This window comes from Ochotona princeps, chromosome 11 (assembly GCF_030435755.1).
Source record: "Ochotona princeps isolate mOchPri1 chromosome 11, mOchPri1.hap1, whole genome shotgun sequence".
NCBI lineage: Eukaryota > Metazoa > Chordata > Mammalia > Lagomorpha > Ochotonidae > Ochotona > Ochotona princeps.
Window position 1 is genome coordinate 12,775,308 of NC_080842.1, and position 17,088 is coordinate 12,792,395.

The following is a 17,088-nucleotide window of genomic DNA, read 5'->3' on the forward strand; positions in this document are numbered from 1 at the left end:
AAGAAAGACGTTAATTTAAAACAGGTGTACATGGAAGTTGTTTGGGATTCTTCAATACCTTGGTGTTATTATCAGCTTCTCCCTAAGGAATGGAGTCTAGATATTTTTATTCCCCAAAATTGCCTATTTAAGAACCATATTCTCATTCAGTCCTATCAGGATAAGGTACATAAAACAGCGTTGCAAAACATATAACAATGGAGATAATAAGGAAAATATAACCAACGTTATCTTTGATGTTACATCTTTAAGATACTTCCTAGAAGCAAACTGACTACGCCGGAACTGTAAAAATCTCCACATGCAGACTGTGCAATGAGTTGGAACGGTAGGAAAGGATGACAGCATGTGCTAACACAGGTTGCAGATGTGACAATGTCATCTCAGAGACTGGGGGCAGTAAATAGGATTCAGTTTTGCTACTCCTCATCTCTGCAAATCAAAGTAAAATTCATATTTTGCCATGCAAAAGCAAAACAAGGACCCTAAGCCTTTTTCCTGGGTATATTGCTCAGTGATCATACCTCTCCTAAGCTGCCCTATGGAAAAGTTTACAGACATGACTCTGGCTCCTGATTTCAATTTCCTGCTGATGGAGACCCTGAGAAGCAGCAAGGATGCTTCAAATCATTGGGTCCTGCCACCCACACAGGAGACCTGAATTGAAATCCCAGCTTGCAACTTTTGCCCTGTCTGGTACCAGCCTTTGCAGCCATTCTCTCTCTATTTCTGTGTGTGTGTGTGTGGGGGGGGGGGGGTCTTTGTCTCTCCAACTCTATAACTGATTAAATATTGATTATTAAAACTTTAAAAAGAGTATAGCTTCTAGAAATAAATTTTCTAAAAAAACAATCAATGGAACAATGACATTTAATATTAGCTAACAAAATATTTATTTATTCCTATACTTAGAAGAAAATCTAACCAAGGAGCTAAGAGTTTTGTACATTGAAATGACAGTACAAGGAACTAAGACATAAATAAGTACAAAGGTATCATGTTCAAGCATTGAAAAATTATATTAATACACCCATGATACTTAAAGTAATTTATGATCTGCAGATTCAATGAGAACTGTGAGGTAATAGATATAATTATGTTGATTTCATAATTCCATATTGTATTCATAAAGTATGATTTAAGCATCACAAACACAACTGTAATTTGCAATGCACAATAAAAATGTGTGGCTTAATGAATTGTAACTATTAATCAGGTTAAGAAATAGAAATTTTCCAGCCACATAAGCCATTCTGAATGTGCTCCTTTCCAGATACAATTCTATTTCTTAAATTTTAACAGTATTTGGGGCCATCTCAGTAGCTCAACAGGCTAATACTCTACCTGCAGGCATCAGCACCCTACATAGGTGCCACACTATATCTTAACCACTCCACTTCCCATCCAGCTCACTGATTGAAGCCTGGAAAAGAAATAGAGGATATATCAAAGGGCCCTAGGGCCCTTTCACCCAAATGGGACACCTGGAAGAGCTGCTGGCTCTTGGCTTTGAATCAGCTCAGCCCTAGCCATTGTGGATATCTGAGGAAGGATGGGAGATCTTTCTCTTTCTGTCTCTCCTTATACCTGTAAATCTGACTTTCAAATAATAAAGAAATATTTAAAAATAAAATTTTTACAAGTATTCTAGTTTTAGAATACTAAGCCCCCTCTGTTTTAAACCTTTATCCTTAGATATTTATACATATTATAATTTTGTCTTCCTTCACTATCAGTTTTCTATTGCTATAACCATAGCATGTAACCAACCATAAAATCAACTACAGTGGATAAAATTGTAAGAAATAAACTGTCTTGAGGGATCTGCTACTGTGGCTGATCTTGCCCATGTTTCTGCTTCCACAGACTTCCGTCTGATTCTTGCTTGTTTGAGCTTGAATGATTTTGATGATGATGTGACTTGGCTTTGCTCCACATGCTTCTCAATTCCTAGAGGTCTCATGTACAGATACAAAAGAAAATATGTAAGACATTCTAAGGCTTAAACTCTTCTTGGCACACTATCTTTTCTGTTTCAGCTTAGGATAAAGCAAATTCCACTGTCCAGAAGAGTGCCATAATGGAAGAACACTGCAAAGCAACGTGACAGAGGTTATAAACGTAAGATTCAGTGAAGAACTGGAGTCATCTTCACAATCCACCGTAGTGTATATTCACAGTGATAATTATCTACAATCTCCTGTGTGCAAGCTAAAATATAATCACCTTTCATATGTCTCCCCAAAACATCTCATAATTAATCGTCAAATTTGGGATGTTGTGATATTTATCAAGAGGCGATGCAGATTGGATTTTCTGGTAATCAGATTCTGAGAAGGAAATTAGTAGATAATATGATTATTTAGGAGCATTCTGAAGATCCAAACTTGTTGAAGAGAATGAAAGAAAGATTGGATAGATGGAGAAGTTGAAGCCCCCCCCCATTAGAAGACCACACCTGAGTACATCATATCCAAATTGCAGAAAAACAAAGACAAAATTTTGAAATAAACCAGAGGTGCAGGGTAGTAGTCTTACCTATAGGAGAATAAAGATAAGAATTATAGTAGATTTATAATTAAGAACTATGCAAGCAATATACTGAATTATTTTAAGTGTTGAAAGGAAAAAACAGTTAATCCAAAATTCTATCTCAGCAAATCATACTTCAACCTGACAGGTAAACAAACATTGAGGCAATTCATCACCAGCAGACAAATTCTTTAAAAAAAAATTTAAAATTATTTCTTTGGGCAAAAGCAAAGGGATATGTATCATAAACATGGGTTTGCCAAAAGAAAGAGGGGTTATAAGGTAAAATAAATTATTTTAATTTTCTTATGCTAATTTGAACTAATTGATGTCAAAGTAATAGTATATCTGACTTTGCAATAAAAATATATAAATCTTTAAAAAAAATAATAGTGGCAACATATTGAGTAATTATGACAAATATGTGAAATGAATGACAGCAATGTCACAAGGGACATAAGCGGAGATTAGAACAAGAATGCTACACATGATGTGGCAAAGTGTGGACTTATATTAAAATGCACCTTGTAGGGACAGCATTGTGGTTAAGCTACCATCCAAAACACTAGTTCCCATATGGGTTCAAGTCTTGGCTGCTCCACTTTCAATGCAGCTCTCTGCTAATGTGCCTGGGGATGTAGCAGAGGATGGCCTAAGTCATTGACCCCCTCCCCGACACACGCACACACACATAAGAAACCGTGTGTTTCTAGCTTTGGCTTGCCTAGTCCCTGCCATTGTACCTATTGTACCAGGGGATGGATACTTTCTCTCTAACTCTGCCTTTCAAATAAAGAAACATTTAAAAATTTTTATCTTGTAACCTCATCTTGTCACAGCCCAGAGAAGACTAAGGAAATGACATACATGTGAAATGCCTGGAATTCTGAAGCAGAAGAATACCAGGTAAAAACTAAAGAAAACTGCAAGGATTGTGGACTTCCAGTTAATACATAAAACAGGTTAATTAACCATAGCAAAAATACCATGCTGATGTATAAAATGGGTGTGTTTGTGCTTTTTGTCAATGTGTGGGGCAGTTAACCCTCACATAAGGGGAGGCACTGTAGTTATTCTCTCTCTCTCTCTCTCTCTCTCTCTCTCTCACACACACACACACACACACACACGACTATCAAGATTGTTCTTTCCTTTTAGTAAGGAATGTGCATTAAGTTTCTTTTGATTTATATGCTTCCCTTCAACTTGTCTTCTGTCTTCCTTAAAATTTATTGGATGAATCTTATTTTTTTCTTAGAAAACTTATCACTATTTGGCTTGGTTCAATGTGTCTCGTCGCTGCTGAATTACTTGTCAGTTAATTCCTATAACCAGATGTTTGATCAGATGCAGCTTCCTACCTGCCTAACTGCCTAACTGCTTTGGTATCTACACTGTAAGTATTTGTAAAATGCTGATGTGTACATATCTTTTTTTAAAATTTATTTATTATTTTTAATTCATTAATTACATTGTATTATGTGACACAGTTTCATAGGTACTAGGATTCTCCCCACCCCTCCCCAAACCCTCCCACCATGGTGGATTCCTCCACCTTGTTGCATAACCACAGTTCAAGTTCAGTTAAATTTGCATCTGGAATTGTGTTCGCAGTTACCGCTCTCAACGCCAGCGCCGCCTCTCGCTCGCCGAGCTCCAGCCGAAGGAGAAGGGGGTAGGTGAGTAAGGAAGTACTTGCACCATGGCTCGTACAAAGCAGACTGCCCGCAAATCGACTGGTGGCAAAGCACCCAGAAAACAACTGGCTACAAAAGCCGCTCGCAAAAGTGCGCCCTCTACTGGAGGGGTGAAGAAACCTCACCGTTACAGGCCTGGTACTGTGGCGCTCCGTGAAATTAGACGTTATCAGAAGTCCACTGAGCTTCTGATTCGCAAACTCCCCTTCCAACGTCTGGTGCGAGAAATTGCTCAGGATTTCAAAACAGATCTGCGCTTCCAGAGTGCAGCTATTGGTGCTTTGCAGGAGGCAAGTGAGGCCTATCTGGTTGGCCTGTTTGAAGACACCAACCTGTGTGCTATCCATGCCAAACGTGTAACAATTATGCCAAAAGACATCCAGCTAGCACGCCGCATACGTGGAGAACGTGCTTAAGAATCCACTATGAGGAGAAACATTTCATTCTCAAAACAAATTTTTTTTTTCTCTTCTTACCTGTTATATTGGTAGCTCTGAACGTTTAGGGGTTTTTCTTTGTTTTTCTGGTTTTTTTTTTTGTTTTTTTGGTGTTTTTTTTTTTTTTTTCCCATGGGGTCAAAAGGTACCTAAGTATATGATTGCAAATGGAAAACTAGGGGACAGAAATCAGGTATTGGCAGTTTTTTCCATTTTCATTTGTGTGTGGATTTTTAATATAAATGCGGGGACGTAAAGCATTAATGCAAGTCAAAATGTTTCAGTGAACAAGTTTCAACAGTTCAACTTTATAACAATTATAAATAAACCTGTTAAATTTTTCTGGACAATGCCAGCATTTGGATTTTTTTAAAACAAGTAAATTTCTTATTGACGGCAACTAAATGGTGTTTGTAGCATTTTTATCATACAGTAGTAGATTCCATCCATTCACTATACTTTTCTAACTGAGTTGTCCTACATGCAAGTACATGTTTTTAATGTTGTCTGTCTTCTGTGCTGTTCCTGTAAGTTTGCTATTAAAATACATTAAACTATAAAAAAAAAATTTGCATCTGACATGATAGCCTACTGGCTAAATCCTCCCCTGGCATGTGCTAGAATCCCATATGGGTGCCAGTTCATGTCCAGGCTGCCCCATTTTCCATCCAGTTCCCTGCTTGTGCCCTAGGAAAGCAGCGGATGATGGCCCAAAGCCTTGGCACCCTGTACTCATGTGAGAGACCTAGAAGAAGCTCCTGACTTCAGATCAGCTCAGCTCCAGCAGCAGCAGCAGCCACTTAGGGAGTGAACCAGAAGTCAGAAGCTCTTTCTCTCTCCGCTCTCTGTGTATCTTCCTTTCCAATAAATAAATAACTTTTAAAAAGAAGTTTCTAAATTCAAATTTATTGAAATATAACTCATATACAATAAGGTCATCAAATTTTAATTGCAAGAAAAACATTTCAGTTGAAATAAAAAATCCTTGATTATAATAGTTGCTGAAATTGTGGCTATTCTACAGGCAAATGAGTGCCTTGTCCATGCTCACATTTCTTCTCTTTTATTTACAATGAGCAAAGCAATGACCATGATTTTTCAAATAATGAATAAAAGAAATATGTGCCCGTTTTCTTGTTCAGCAGCATCACTGGTAATCCTCTAGAAGAATAGCCTTAACTCCTTACGTAAACATAGTCCCTAGAGCTTTTCCACTGTGCAATGGCATGAGAAAAGATACCCATTTGGGAAAACTACTTAACATTTTGAGTTTTCACTTTGTCCCAACCTAGTGACAAATGTATTTTTCTATGTCATTTTCCAACTTACAGTGTGTTTAATGGGATGTAATCGCATCGTAAGATCAGGAGCAGCTGCATAGATTCTAGAACCCTTCACTTGGATAGCTTATCAAAACTTCAAAAAAATTTTTTTAGAAATTTGTTTTCTAATTTGATGCTGAATCCACATTAGAAGACAGAGTAGATATTCCTAATACTGTAAGTTATACTGAATTGGGATAATGAGGGAGCTGAAGATAGCAGGGTAGAAAAGGGCTATGGAAATATATAGTTCAGCAATAAAATTAATAAATCTTTGTACAGCAGGGAGGAGATGAAAACATTCTGGAAAATCTGATAATGACACATAGAACTGTCTTCTCTCAGTTTAAAAAAGTATTCAATTTCTAAATCTCAAAGAGTGATATAATCAAGGTCAATAAAAATGTATGAAAGCCTATCCACAAGCAACAATGAAACTCATTGTGAAAATGAGATGGAAAACAGGAAATAAAAGTTAGGCTTTTAAAGTTTTTGGAGACACATCTGCATTGGCAGACAGAAAGAATACAGCCACTTGAGGAAGAAAGACCTACACTCAAATCCAAATTATCTATTCACCTGTGTGACCTTGAGTGATTCAGAAAAACCTCTGTGCATGTTGCCTCATTTTAATGAAGAGGAAATACTATTATTTCTGAAGACTATAAAAGAGATGAAAGAAAATTGTACAGACAATGGTGTGACACAAATATTGTTTGAAATGAAGGCCTACTTCCTATAACCTGCCATGGGGTCACAGGAACCTAGCAGTTAGGCTGTTGGGTACATGTTCTCTCAACAATTCAAAAACTGTTTACAAAGAGAAAAAGGCTTAAATTTACTTATCTTTATTAATTTTTAAGCTAAAACAAAGTGGCAAATGGTTACACAACTGATATATTGTTACAAAAGCTGATATTGGATACAGTCCAAAAGTATCTGAATTAAGTAAGAAAAATAAATTATTCATAGAAGAGAGACTCTCCTTTCTGCTAACGATTTTCCTAGTTTGTGTTCTAAACAGAATCCAATTATCATTGTAATGTAAAGTTTACAAATGTCTTTGATTAGGAAATGTTATTCATAAAAGCTGCACAGCAGGGATGTTTATGAAGCATTATCTTTATATTATTATATAATGATACAGTCTCATTGTAGAAATAACAATATAACAAACAATGATACTTAATTCAACAACTCAAAATAGCTCCCTTCAAAAATGTAACAAATGTCTTATCAGTTATAAACTATTACCATTTTTTACTTCATAATTCAACGTGGGGGGTATTTGCTTTCAAGAATCTGTCCATTTCATTTAGATTATTGTTCTCTCTCATAATCCTGTTGCCATGTTCCATAAGTTGTGATTTAAGTTATCAGTGTTCTCTGTCTTATTTTCTTAGTCAATCTGGATAAAGGTCTGCACATTTTGTTGATAGATTTGAAAAACTATTGCTTTTCCCTATTGGTTCTTCCTTTGCTAATTTACATTTAGCTTAATGTTGTTCTATTTTCTTAAATGTAAATTAGATAACTGACTTGATTTCTTTTAAAAATGTGTGCATTTACGTTACAAACTTTCCTCTGCAGCATCCTGTTTCTGTTTTATCCCAATCTATGGTGTGTTGTGTTTTCACTACCATTTGTGTGACAGTATTTTCGAATTTCTCTCTGCTTTTCTGTTTCATTTGTTGAGCAGTGGTTTATTTAATGTTCACTCACTTGAGGATTTTCCAATTTACCTTGGCTTACAATCTACTTCAATTCCATTATAGGCAGAAAATATATTTTCTATTATCTTAATCTTTACAAATTTATTAGGGCTTACTTCATGCTTAAACATCGGTAGATGCTACAGAATGTTCTAATTGCAACAGAGAACAAAAAGTCCTGACGCTGTTGGGTTAAGTGCATATATCTCTCAGGTCCAATTTTTCTATGGTTCTGTTCACATCCTCTTTTTCCTCATCAATATTCTATTTGGTGCTTATTCACTATTAACAGTGGTGTATTAAGGTCTGCTACAATTATTACAGAGTTGCTGATTTCTGACAATTTTTGTTTCAATATTTAAGAGCTCTGATGTTGAGTGACATATATTTATGTCACTTCTTGATAAAGTCACCGTTTTTTCATTTAAACATTATCCTTTTTCATTACTCAGCCATTTTTGATGATTTACAGAGAACTTGGTATGTTACCAGTATAGCCACTTATGCTCTGATTCAGCTATCCTTTTCTTCAGATATCTTTTATCATCCTTTTACTTTTTGACCCATCTGTACTCTTTTAAAAAAAATCATCTGTTTACATAAAGTAACAAATTTCACATATATGACATTACAGATTTAGGAGTTTACTGATACTTCCCACTGCACCTACCCTTGTGTGTTCATTCTCCACTCTCCTCCTGCCTCACTTCTTTCTGTTTTCTAGTGCATACATAGCATACTTTAATTTTATTTTGCAATCACAAGTTCAACACTCCTGGCAAGTAGAAAATAATCACAACAAAGAACAAAAATCAAGACAGAAATCTTCTGTTAAACAAAGGTGGCACACAATCATCAAAGCCAAGAGTGTCACTCTCACACCTATAGATTACATTTTTGTACTCCTATGTATATTATGTATACATATGAAAATGATTCTCTTGTAGACTGAATATACTTGGATACTGTTTTTTATTAACCCATTTTGTCAGTCTCTGTCTTTTGACTGGAGAATTTAGTCAGTTTATATTTAAACATGGATTACACAGTGGCATCATTTTACCCAAAAGACTTTTATGTTTTCTTTTTGTCACCAGTGTGACAAAATTGTACCATAAATTCAAAATAAAAATTTAACAAATAAAAATAGCTACTGATAGGAAAGTGCTTAGTATCGCTACTTGTTACTTATTTTCTGTCACCTTATAGCCTTCATATCTTCTACCCTTACTGTTTTGCTTTATGTTCAGTGAGTTGTTTACTGACATGCTTTAATTCCTTTCTGTGTATATCCTAAAAATAATTTCCTTGTTACTATTATGTGTGGGAAATACTCTGTTACCTGGTGGGCGTGGCCTAAGCTTACTTCCCTGTGGCCCGAGGTGTAGCTTCCAGGCCTACACGTGGCTAAAAGATCAAGGGGAATAGACGTGGAACATAACCTCTGACATGACTGGAAAATCAAGGGAAATAAATGTGTCATACAGCCAATTACAGTGTCTTTGGTAGGCGGGGGGGGGGGAGCTGCAGGAAGACTCCCTCCTGCCCTCCCCTTTCTTACCCTTTAAAATGTGTAACCTGTGAATAATAAAGCAGGCATTCCTCACCAGCTTGTCTCCGGTAGTTCTTGCAGCAGAAACCGCAAGAACTATGGGACTTACGTATGAAATATGAAGATCACAGTAATCTATTTTGAAATGATAGCATCAAATGCATAACAAAAATGCTGCTCTTCACTGTCATGCTTTTCCATTTTATGTTCTTGATGTTACATATTATACCCTTATATGTTATATATCATATGCACGGAATGATTATTTTATTTTTTGTCTTTTAATATTATAAAATAAAGAGTTAGGAACCAAGCTGAACATAGCTTTTACACTTTTGCATACAGTCAGCTTTACTATAAGAGCTTATTCTATGGTTTTGAGTTAACATCTAGCATTTAAAATAAAAATTAACTAAAAATTAGAAAATAAAACTCTTTTGAGTTTGTCTTGAATAGAAGTCTAATGGTAATTTATTTTTTGCTTCTGAAGGATAGTTTTGCCGGACGTAGCATTATTTCAAACAAATATTTAATTGAAGGAGTGGAAACGAAAGAAGGGGGCAAAGGGAGAATCTTCTTCCTGCAGGTTAACTCCCCAAACGCTGACAGCTGGGCCAGGATAAAGCCAGGAGTGCAGAACTCCACCCCAGCCTCCCAAATAAGTGGCAGGAACTCTGGCATTTAGGCTACTATCTGCTGTCTCTCAGGTCATTAAGAGCAAGTTAGGACTTGTAGCAACTCCCCAATGTGGGATGCAGGTACCCGAGTAGCATCTTAATCTGCCTGATGCCAGATACAGAATTCTTCTTCTTTTTTAAGATTTATTTATTTATTTCTATTTGAAATGTAGATTTACAGAAATAAGGAAAAACAGAGACAAAGCCATTCCATCAATTGGTTCACTTCCCAAGTGGCTGCGGCAGCTGGAGCTGAGCTGATCCAAAGCCAGGAGCTTTTTGTAGGCCTCCCACATGGGTGCAGGGTACTCAGGCTTTGAGCAATCCTGCACTGCTTTCCTAAGCCATAAGCAGGGAGCTAGATGGGAAGTGGAGCAGTCAGGACACAAAGGTGCCCAAATAGGACCCTGACACTTGGAGGTGGAGGATTGGCCAGTTGAGCTACTGTGCCAGGCACACCACAAACATCATACAGAATTTTTGATCCCCAGTTTTCTTTCTCTTTCAGTGCTTTAAATGGTCCATACCCCTACCTTAGGTGTGCAAGCTTTCTTTTGAGGACCTTTTGAGCCTGATAGTTTGCTGTTCTATACTTCCTAGCTTCTGTTTGTGGCTTTGATACTACATTTGAAATTCATTGTATTGTACATCCATGTCTTACTTTGTGTACCCCATGTGTTTCTACAAATTTGAGTTTTCAGCCATTATTTTTTAATATGATTTTCCTCTTTCTCTTCCAGAGGTCACATAATGTGTATTGTGGTGTCCTCAATGCATCCCACATGGCCTTTAGGCTCTGCACACTTTTGTTCATGCTGTTTTCACTCCTCAGGCTTAATAATTTTCAGTGATTGGACTTCAAGTTTGTTCATTTATTTTCTGCTAATTATTCAGGTCAGGTATTGAACTCCTTTAGTGACTTTTTCAATTCAGTTATTATATTTTTAAATCAAGACTTTTTGCATTTAAAAAAATAATTTATAATACTATAATTTATTCATATATTGTTTTCCTAATATTCTTGTATTTACTTCATGGAGCATACCAAAAACAATTGTTTTATAACCTTTACTAAGTTAACCTGAAACCAGGTTTTGGATATTTGCTTCTTTAAACAGACATTGTTTTTCTCTTTCTTTGTAATATCACTGGGCTTTTGAAAACAGCCACCTTATCTAGTCTTTGGAAACTGGCTCTGTTCCAGGGAAGACCTTCACTATTTGTTCCACTGAAAGCTTCTCAGATCTTTCCGGAGTATTAATCATCTCTGGACATAGATCTTTTTTATCCAGTCCTTTGCTAAATTAAGCTACTGGCAAACCTGTTAGCACTGTGGAACAAATCACCACTCACTGCTCTATCTACAGTACATACCCCACTGCTAAGCTATAACAGGCAGTCAATATAGATCTGCTCTTCTCATCTTGCCTAAATTTACTTGCTTTCTCCTTTACTTCTACAGAGATCCTGAAACACATAGATTTCCTTTCTGGATTTAGTTTGTATACACCAGACTACATTGTCTCAATATATTTCCATATTACTTGTGCTTGATCTCAAGCAACATCACACAAGTAGCAAAGTTTTCCTCCTTCAGTGTCCTTTGCCCATTAACCATTTCCTTTCCCCTCAGGTAGCCAGTATCCCCATCCTGTTGAAGGAGCAATTACATTTCTAAAGGTGATCTGGAAATCTGACTCCATTATGGAATTGTTCCATCAAAAAGCCTTTTAAGCTGTACAGGGTACATAAGCAAGCAATGACAAGTATGGAAGCAAAAGAATTTTGAAAGGAGCAGTCTCTTCTCTATCTCATCTTTTTTTTTTTTCATTTTCAGTATATAGAATACCACTGCATGAAGAGTTTATACAGGAAGTAGTAATAATACAGAATTCATAAGACTTGATCCCTGGGCCCAGTGTGATGGCTCAGTGGCTAAGATCCCATATGGGTGCTAAGATCCAATATCCATGCCAGTTCTTACCCCAGCTGCTCCACTTCCCATCCAGCTTCCTGCTTGTGGCCTGAGAAAGCAGTAGAGGATGGCCCAAAGCCTGGGAACTCTGCACCCATGTGGGAAACCCGAAAGAAGCTCCTGGCTCCTGGCTCCTGGCGCCTGGCTCAGCTCCAACTCCAGCCATTGTGGCCCTGGGAATGTGAACCAAATGGACAGAAGTTCTTTCTGGTTTTCATTCCCTCTGTAAATCTGCCTTTCCAATGAAAATAAATATTTTTTTAAAGAAAACTCGATCCCTGTTTTTAAATTCAGTCTAATGAAAGATATACCTGGATAAATAATTATAACAGATCATCTATTATTCATTCATTCAAAAAACTTTGTTTTTGTCAGAGCTATGCAAGGTGTTGGAGAAACAAAGATGAACACAAATATTCCTGCTTGGAAAATGTTCAAGATATAAAGGAAAACACACATACAATTATTGTTAAAATACATGTCTATAATCTCAGAAAACTGGGAAATAATTGACTTGTGTCTTTCAGTAATTCAGCTAATAAAGGCAATCTTCCTTCCTCAAAAATATTTTGCTGTTGGTCTCCTTAATAAATGGCAAGGAAATAGACCATTATTCCCCAGAAAGAAATGGAGTATGATATAAATGGGAAATTATGATGAAAGAAGACAAAAGGACCTATAAAATACAAGGGAAAGAAATGTCAAGAGGATAAGAGGTTAGAGTGAAAACACGCTTAAACTTTTAATAAGGTCGAATGGGAACCAATTAAAAATAATAATACTTTATCAATCCAGTTCCTGAGTTAAAGAACTGATGGGGACATAGCCAGGTCACTGATCCAATTTCCTGCCTGCAGGCAGTACTTAATTTCAACTATTCTGGATAGAAACTGTGATGTTCTACCTTAACTCCTGATTTCTATGCACCAGCTATATTTTTCACAGTTAATCAAATTCACTTTTTGTTTTTCTTTGGCAGAAGAAACACACAGGACAAGCATCTGTTTGTCATTAATGGCTTCTTCTATGCTGTCTCAGAGGCAGTATTTGATGCAGCAATCACTCACACACTCACAGTCAGGGGTGGCCCACCCAGAGCACTTCATTATGAAATGGGTAAAACGAGACAAGGTGAGGACTTGAAGCACAGTGAAGTGTCTTCACCTAGTTTTTGGTATCTTGATGAAGCAACACTGAGGGTGTCAGTGAGTTAGTGTTAAATGTCTTAACAATCAAATAGGCGACATTTAAGGTACCTCAGAGTTGACAGTCTAGGACTATGGATCCATATTTTCCAACATTTTGTCTGATCTCACAAGGAAAAACCAAAATAGCAACTTTAGTAGTTACTGCAATGTTCTGTCTCAATGCTACTTTAGGTTCCACTTATCCATCTCTCAACTTTTTTAAAAAATATTTTTTTTAATTTTTATTGGAAAGGCAGATATACAGAGAGGAGCAGAGACAAAGAAGAAGATCTTCTATCCGATGGTTCACTCCCCAAGCAACTACAATATCCAGAACTGCATCAATCCAAAGCCAGGAACTGGTAGCCTTTTCCGGTTCTCCCACATGGGTGAAGGGTTCCAAGGCTTTGGGCCACCCTCAACTGCTTTCCCAGGCCACAAGCAGGGAGATGGATGGGAAGTAGGGCTGCTGGGATTAGGACCGGTGCCCATATGGGATCCTGGCATGCTCAAGGCAAGGACTTTAACTGCTATGCTATTGTATCATTTTTTTTCTTAAACCTTCTCTCAACTTTTTAATATCAAGGAGTTTTTGGATGTGGAAAATAACCACTCCTTGTTACATTTTTTTGGATGTCCAATTTATTAAACCATTGACAAAATTTAAAAATTGTTTTTTAAAAAATTTCAACAATTATTATAAGCTTAATTAAGTATCCTTAACACCTTAAATAAATATCCTTAATATTTAAATCCCTATAAAACTTTAATTAGTAGACAATATAGATAGAAATGCAGTTTTCAAAATGTGTTACTATTCATAGACTTCAGCATGTTCTAAGCAATGGTCAACTTACGCTTCATTCATTTATTTCTACATTTCCTTACCTAATGTTAGCTTTAAGACAATATTCACTTTGATAGAATTCTAGAGTTATATTATTATTATTATCAAATTGACAAAGATGATGAAAAAGATAATGCAGTTTTGTATAGCTAAACTTATTATATGAATTTTTAAAACTATTCTGAGAAAGGAAAGGAAAAGAGATAGCTTCCATTGTCTGGCTCACACCCTCCTTGCCAGCAATGTCCAGAATGCTATGGATTAGAAAGATAAAGTTAGCAGCTCAGCTCAGTTTTTTTCGTAGAGTGGCAAGATTACATATACTTGAGCCATTACTGCTACCTCCCGTTAGCAACAACTGAATCCCAAAACACACAGAGGCACGTTGAAGCAGGATGCAGGTGTCTTAATAGTTTAATCCCTGGACCAAATACATGACCCCAGAGTTTTCAAACTTGATTTCATCTAGGCTTTTGCTCTTTCCAACTGATGGCTACTACTAAAATCATGTACCTTACCATTTCAGTTGGTTGATGTTCAAAGCACAGGTCACACTGTTAACAGCATTAAAATGTACGTGGCTACAATGCCACCCCAGTAGCAAACAGTACTCCTGGAACCCAAATCTTGGATGCAAGATACGAATATCAATAAAGGAGCTAAGACTACTTGGAGAAATGGGTGACAGGTGAGAGGAGAGTGAGTAAGAAATGAGGCTGGAATTATCTTACTGTACCAGTGAGGAGGAAATTTGTAGAAGGTGATGGGACAAGTGCCAACTAAGAGGCAAAGAAGGAGTTAAAGAGTTACAGTATTTTTCAACCATATAGTAATATTCTGGGAAAGAATGATACATGGGTGCTAGAAGCATTACATGAAAATTTGTTGGGATCGTTACAAACTTTCACTTTATCTCCCCACAATTTGTTTGATTTCAATGAGAAAACCACACATGTACTTTGTAGAATTTTGGCTAACAGCACCTTCATCAAGTGATTAAATGTCACCAACATTGTAACTAACCCACACGTTGATGTAATGCAGAGACAGAAGATATAACATCACATATATGGAATTCCTATCAAAACACACAGCTTCAGCATGTATGAGACAGTAGGCACATCCAGACTGACGATCATTCTACAAGGCAACTGGCTGGCACTTTTCAAAATGTTAATGTTGGGAAAGCAATGACAACAGAGTAAAACTGAATTAAAGAAATATAAAGCTTTTTTAGTTAAATATAATGTGTTAGGTAAGTACTGTCTTGCACCCGTGATTGGAAAAATTTGCTTTGTTACTGGGATAACTGGTAGAATTTGAATATGGATTAGGTGTGAGATGATACTATTGTCTCAATGCAGTGTTTTCTGAATTCAATAATCACATTTTGATGGTAAACAAAAATCCTTGCTTAAAAAAATGCACTGAGGGGCCCAGCATGTTAGCCTAGTGGCTAAAATCTTTGCCTTGATTGCACTGGGATCCCATACCCATATGGGCACTGGTTCTAATCCCGCCAGCCCCGCTTCCCATCCAGCTCCCTTCTTGTGGCCTTGGAAAGCATTAGAGGATGACCCAGAGCTTTGGGACCCTGCTCCCATGTGGGAGACCCGGAGGAAGATGCTCCTGGCTCCTGGCTTTGGATCAGTGCAGCTCTGGCTGTTGCAGTCCCTTGGGGAGTGAATCATCAGATCTTCCTCTCTCTCTCTCTCTCTCTCTCTCTCTATCTATCTATCTATCTATCTATCTATATATATATATATATATCTGACTTTGCAATAAATATATCTTTTTTTAAATGCACTGTGAAACAGGCAGTAAATAGTGGAGACCACAAGGCTTTATAGCATCCCACTCAGTGGCCTCTCCCAAGTTTATCATTTGCTGCAGTTCTGAGAAGAACTGTTTAGGGGAAGGGGCTCCAGGTGACTCTTGGTTCCCAGTACTTGGGCTCTGCTGTGTAAGAGAGATGGGAGGGTAGGCATGATGTCATATGGGATGGAGCCCCCAGTTTTGCAGAGTGCATTCTCAGGACCACCATTTAGGTCCTGGAAGAAGTGAAATGTGGGAGCGTGTTCTGTGGTAAAGTGGGTAAAGTCACCACCTACAGTGCTGGTAACCCATGTGAGTGTGGGTTTGAGTCCCAGTTGTTCCACTTTTGATCCAGCTCCTTACTCACACAGCAGAAGATGGGCCAGTGTTGGGCCCCTGCACCTACACGGGAGACCCGGACACCAACAGGCTCTTGGCTTTGGCCTGGCAAAGTCCAGTCTGTTGCAGCCATCTGTCTTTCCTCTCTTTGTAATTCTGCTTTTCAAGTAAGCAAAATTTTTTTTTAATGAAATGTGGTTTGGAAAAGAGATGTACTATAGTCAGGAGGACCTTGAAGGACTATGAGGTTTTGTTCCAAAGTAACTGGAGAAAACCCTTGCAAGTCTGTCAGTTCAGCCCTGAGACATGGAATCCTTGCTGGACAGAGGTTCCTTGGGGATCAAAAGAATGGTGCTGGAAGCTGGTGGGAGGTGGGATGTGAGATATTAAATCAATAAGGATGTGAAAAATCACCAGGTTTTGAGATGAGCTTTGGACCTAGTCATTGAGTCACTGGTTGACATGCCCACATCTCATACTGTAGTGTCTGTCTAACTTCCTGATAAGACATACTCTGGGTGGCCACAGGTGATGGCTGAAGTAGTTGGGTCTATGCCATCTGGGTGCAAAACCTGAATTGAGTTCCGGGATTAGGTCTGGCCCAACCCTGACTTTCGTGGGTGTTTAGGGAGTGAACCAGACAGCTGTGCCTGTCTGTTTCTTTTTCTGCCTCTCGAAAAAAGTAAAATAAATACATCAATTAAAAAGTAAGGGATGAGCATTTGGTGCACTGACATTCCATAGTATAGTGCCTGGCTCAAGCAGCAGTTCCACATTCAATCCTGCTTTCTCTGCTGATGCAGATCCTGAGATCCTGAGGGGCAACAATTTCAAGTACTTGGGCTCCCACTACACAGAGGAGACCCAGATTGAGTTGTGTGGTCCTGCTTTCAGCCTAGCCCAATCCTACATGATACGCGCATTTCGGGATTGAACCAGCAGACAGAAGATGTCTCTCTCTCTCTCTCTCTCTCTCTCTCTCTCTCTTTCTACTAA

At 37.7% G+C, this 17,088-nt stretch overlaps 1 protein-coding gene and 1 long non-coding RNA gene across 2 annotated transcripts in view; one reads left to right on the forward strand and one right to left on the reverse strand.

The window, feature by feature from the left end:
* The window catches only part of LOC131481360 (uncharacterized), a 126,173-nt gene that overhangs the window by 39,651 nt on the left and 69,434 nt on the right, over window positions 1-17,088 (reverse strand). The gene's annotated exons all lie outside the window — the stretch shown is intronic.
* On the forward strand, window positions 4,149-5,234 carry LOC131481356 (histone H3.3A). The gene has a single exon (XM_058669828.1). The coding sequence runs from the start codon at window positions 4,235-4,237 to the stop codon at window positions 4,643-4,645; it is 411 nt and encodes a 136-aa protein (XP_058525811.1). The 5' UTR covers window positions 4,149-4,234; the 3' UTR covers window positions 4,646-5,234.